The sequence below is a fragment of the Monoraphidium neglectum genome (genome assembly GCF_000611645.1).
Source record: "Monoraphidium neglectum strain SAG 48.87 unplaced genomic scaffold scaffold00279, whole genome shotgun sequence".
NCBI classification, from domain to species: Eukaryota; Viridiplantae; Chlorophyta; class Chlorophyceae; order Sphaeropleales; family Selenastraceae; genus Monoraphidium; species Monoraphidium neglectum.
The window spans coordinates 1-2,216 of NW_014013349.1; the positions used below are offsets into that span (position 1 = coordinate 1).

Here is a 2,216-nt window from a genome sequence, read left to right on the forward strand (position 1 = left end):
ACCCAACCCTGCTACACCCCCCCCAGGCCTGCTGATTGAGAACCTGCTGGACCTGGCCCACGCGCCCTTCACACACACCTCCACCTTTGCGCGCGGCTGGCCGGTGCCGGACGCCGTCAAGTTCCACGCTAGCCAGATGCTGTCGGGGGCGTGGGACCCCTACCCCATAGACATGGCCTTCCAGCCGCCATGCATGGTGGGCGGGCCGCGCGGGGCTGCACGGGAGGGTATTCCTTTTCTGCATGCAGCGTGTGTCTGTGAGGGTCCCCTGGTGCTCGGTCGTCTGAATGCAGGCGCGCGAGTACGCTGGAGTGCTTTCCGCAGCTTCGGTTTTCTCAGCTGCACTGCGGCCCCCTTGCGTTGCGCATGCGCACGGCATCCCCCGTCACCCTCTTTTAACCAGCTCCCTGCCCTCTCACGCGCGCATAACAAAACCCAACCCCCAGACCGTGAGCCACATCGGCCTGGCGCAGCCCGGCAAGATCATGCGCGGCGTCAAGGCGGACCAGTGCGAGCGCCACCTGCACCAGCTGCATGTGTGCGCCCCCGCCAAGCGCGGCCACACGCGGCTGCTGTATCGCATGAGCCTCGACTTCATGGGCTGGGTGCGGTACGTGCCCGGGATACTGCAGGTCTGGAAGGCGGTCGCGGGCCAGGTGCGGGGTTGCAGGGTTCAGGGGACCGGGTCTAGGGGCGGGGCTTTGGCGCGAATGAGGTGCTGTGGGTGCGAGTGGGGGCGTGCGGCATGTGCCGTGACTGGGCGCGAGCGCCGTTGGGTTGTTGCAGCGGGGCCGCGCCGTGCACCAGTTGCTGCGCGGCTGGTCCTGGCGCATCATCCTGCCCGCCGATCCCACCCCCCTGGACACATGGAAAACGCCGCCCCCGTCGAGGATCCCCAACCCGTGCATCCCTCACGCTGCAATTTACACACTCCCCTCACGCTGCAACATACACACAAACACGCACGCACGCACAGGCACGGACGCAGACTCACAAGCACACCCCTCATCCCCACTCCCAAGCCCACCCCTTGATATTCGACACACCAAACACAACGCAAACACACACACACACACACACACACACACACACACACACACACACATATCTGCCCCCCTCCCAACACCTCCAACCCACCCCAAGGTCCTCGGAGAGGACCTGGTGCTGGTGCTGGGCCAGCAGGACAGGCTCGAGCGCGGCGGCGACACCTGGTCAACCCCCGTCTCCTACGACAAGCTCGCCGTGCGCTACCGCCGCTGGCGCAACAGCGTCGCCGCGGGCGAGGTGTTCGGCGAGGCGCGCACCGCGATGCAGCGGATGGGGGCCGGGTCCATGTTCTCGGTCGACGACGGGGCGGCGTCTGACGGGGAGGGGGAGGGCGGCGCCGCGCGCGGCGACGCGGTGCTGGAGGGTGCGGCGGAGGGCTTCGCCGACGACATAGAGCGCGCGGCGCGGCGCGGCGAGGCGGGGGCGCGGCTGGAGCAGGGGCGGGAGCAGCAGCAGCAGGAGCAGCAGGAGCAGCAGGAGCAGCAGGTGCTGCAGCGCGTGAGCCGCGGCTAGGCGGCGCGCGGCGCCTCGCGGCGGGCCGGGCGCGCAGCGGCGGTGAGGAGCGCGCCTGCGCTCTGAAGCCGCGGGCGCTGCACGCGTACGCAGGGTCGGCTGCGTTGGGGCTGCCCTCTCGTCTGTTGCTTTGTCGGGAGGCCGGCTCTGGCTGCAGCTGGGGGCCCCCCCCGGATGCGCCGCGCGTGCCGGTCCTGCTCTCTGTACCCAATAGAAGCGCAGAGCTGTACACACCACCCCGCAACCCCCCAGCAACGCGCGGCATCCTCGGTCGCGCGAAGCGGGGAAAAGTTGCTGCGCCACAGGCTTGCGTCCCTGCTCCTCTCCCCCCCCCGGCCTGGCTGCGGTCGCCCTTCTTCACTCTCGCCCAATGGGCTGTTGAGGGCCTCGTGCCCTGTTGATTGGATTTGTTGCTCCGGCCCTGGCCCTTGGAGGCAGCGCGCGTGCCCGCCGTGAGCGTCTGCCATTTGAGTCGGATCTTTGAGTTGGACGGGAAGACGGCGAGGTGCCCGCCGGCGGCTGCCCAGCCGGGTCATAGGGCTTTGCAAGCGTTTGAGGGCTGTTATGGCGGCGCGGCGCCGAGCCGCGCCGCGGCTTGTGGTAGTGAGTGTCTGGTCTGCGTGTGTCGGCGCAGGAAGATTGAGGTTGTTACGTGT

At 68.6% G+C, this 2,216-nt stretch overlaps 1 protein-coding gene across 1 annotated transcript; it reads left to right on the top strand.

Annotated features, from left to right (window-relative positions):
- Positions 1 to 136: 136 nt before the first annotated feature.
- Positions 137 to 1,560, top strand: MNEG_2459 (chlorophyllide a oxygenase; the record flags this gene model as incomplete). The annotated part of the gene is made up of 3 exons (XM_014049057.1): positions 137 to 196; positions 447 to 656; positions 1,144 to 1,560. The coding sequence occupies 3 exons, from the start codon at positions 137 to 139 to the stop codon at positions 1,558 to 1,560; spliced, it is 687 nt and encodes a 228-aa protein (XP_013904511.1).
- Positions 1,561 to 2,216: the final 656 nt, after the last annotated feature.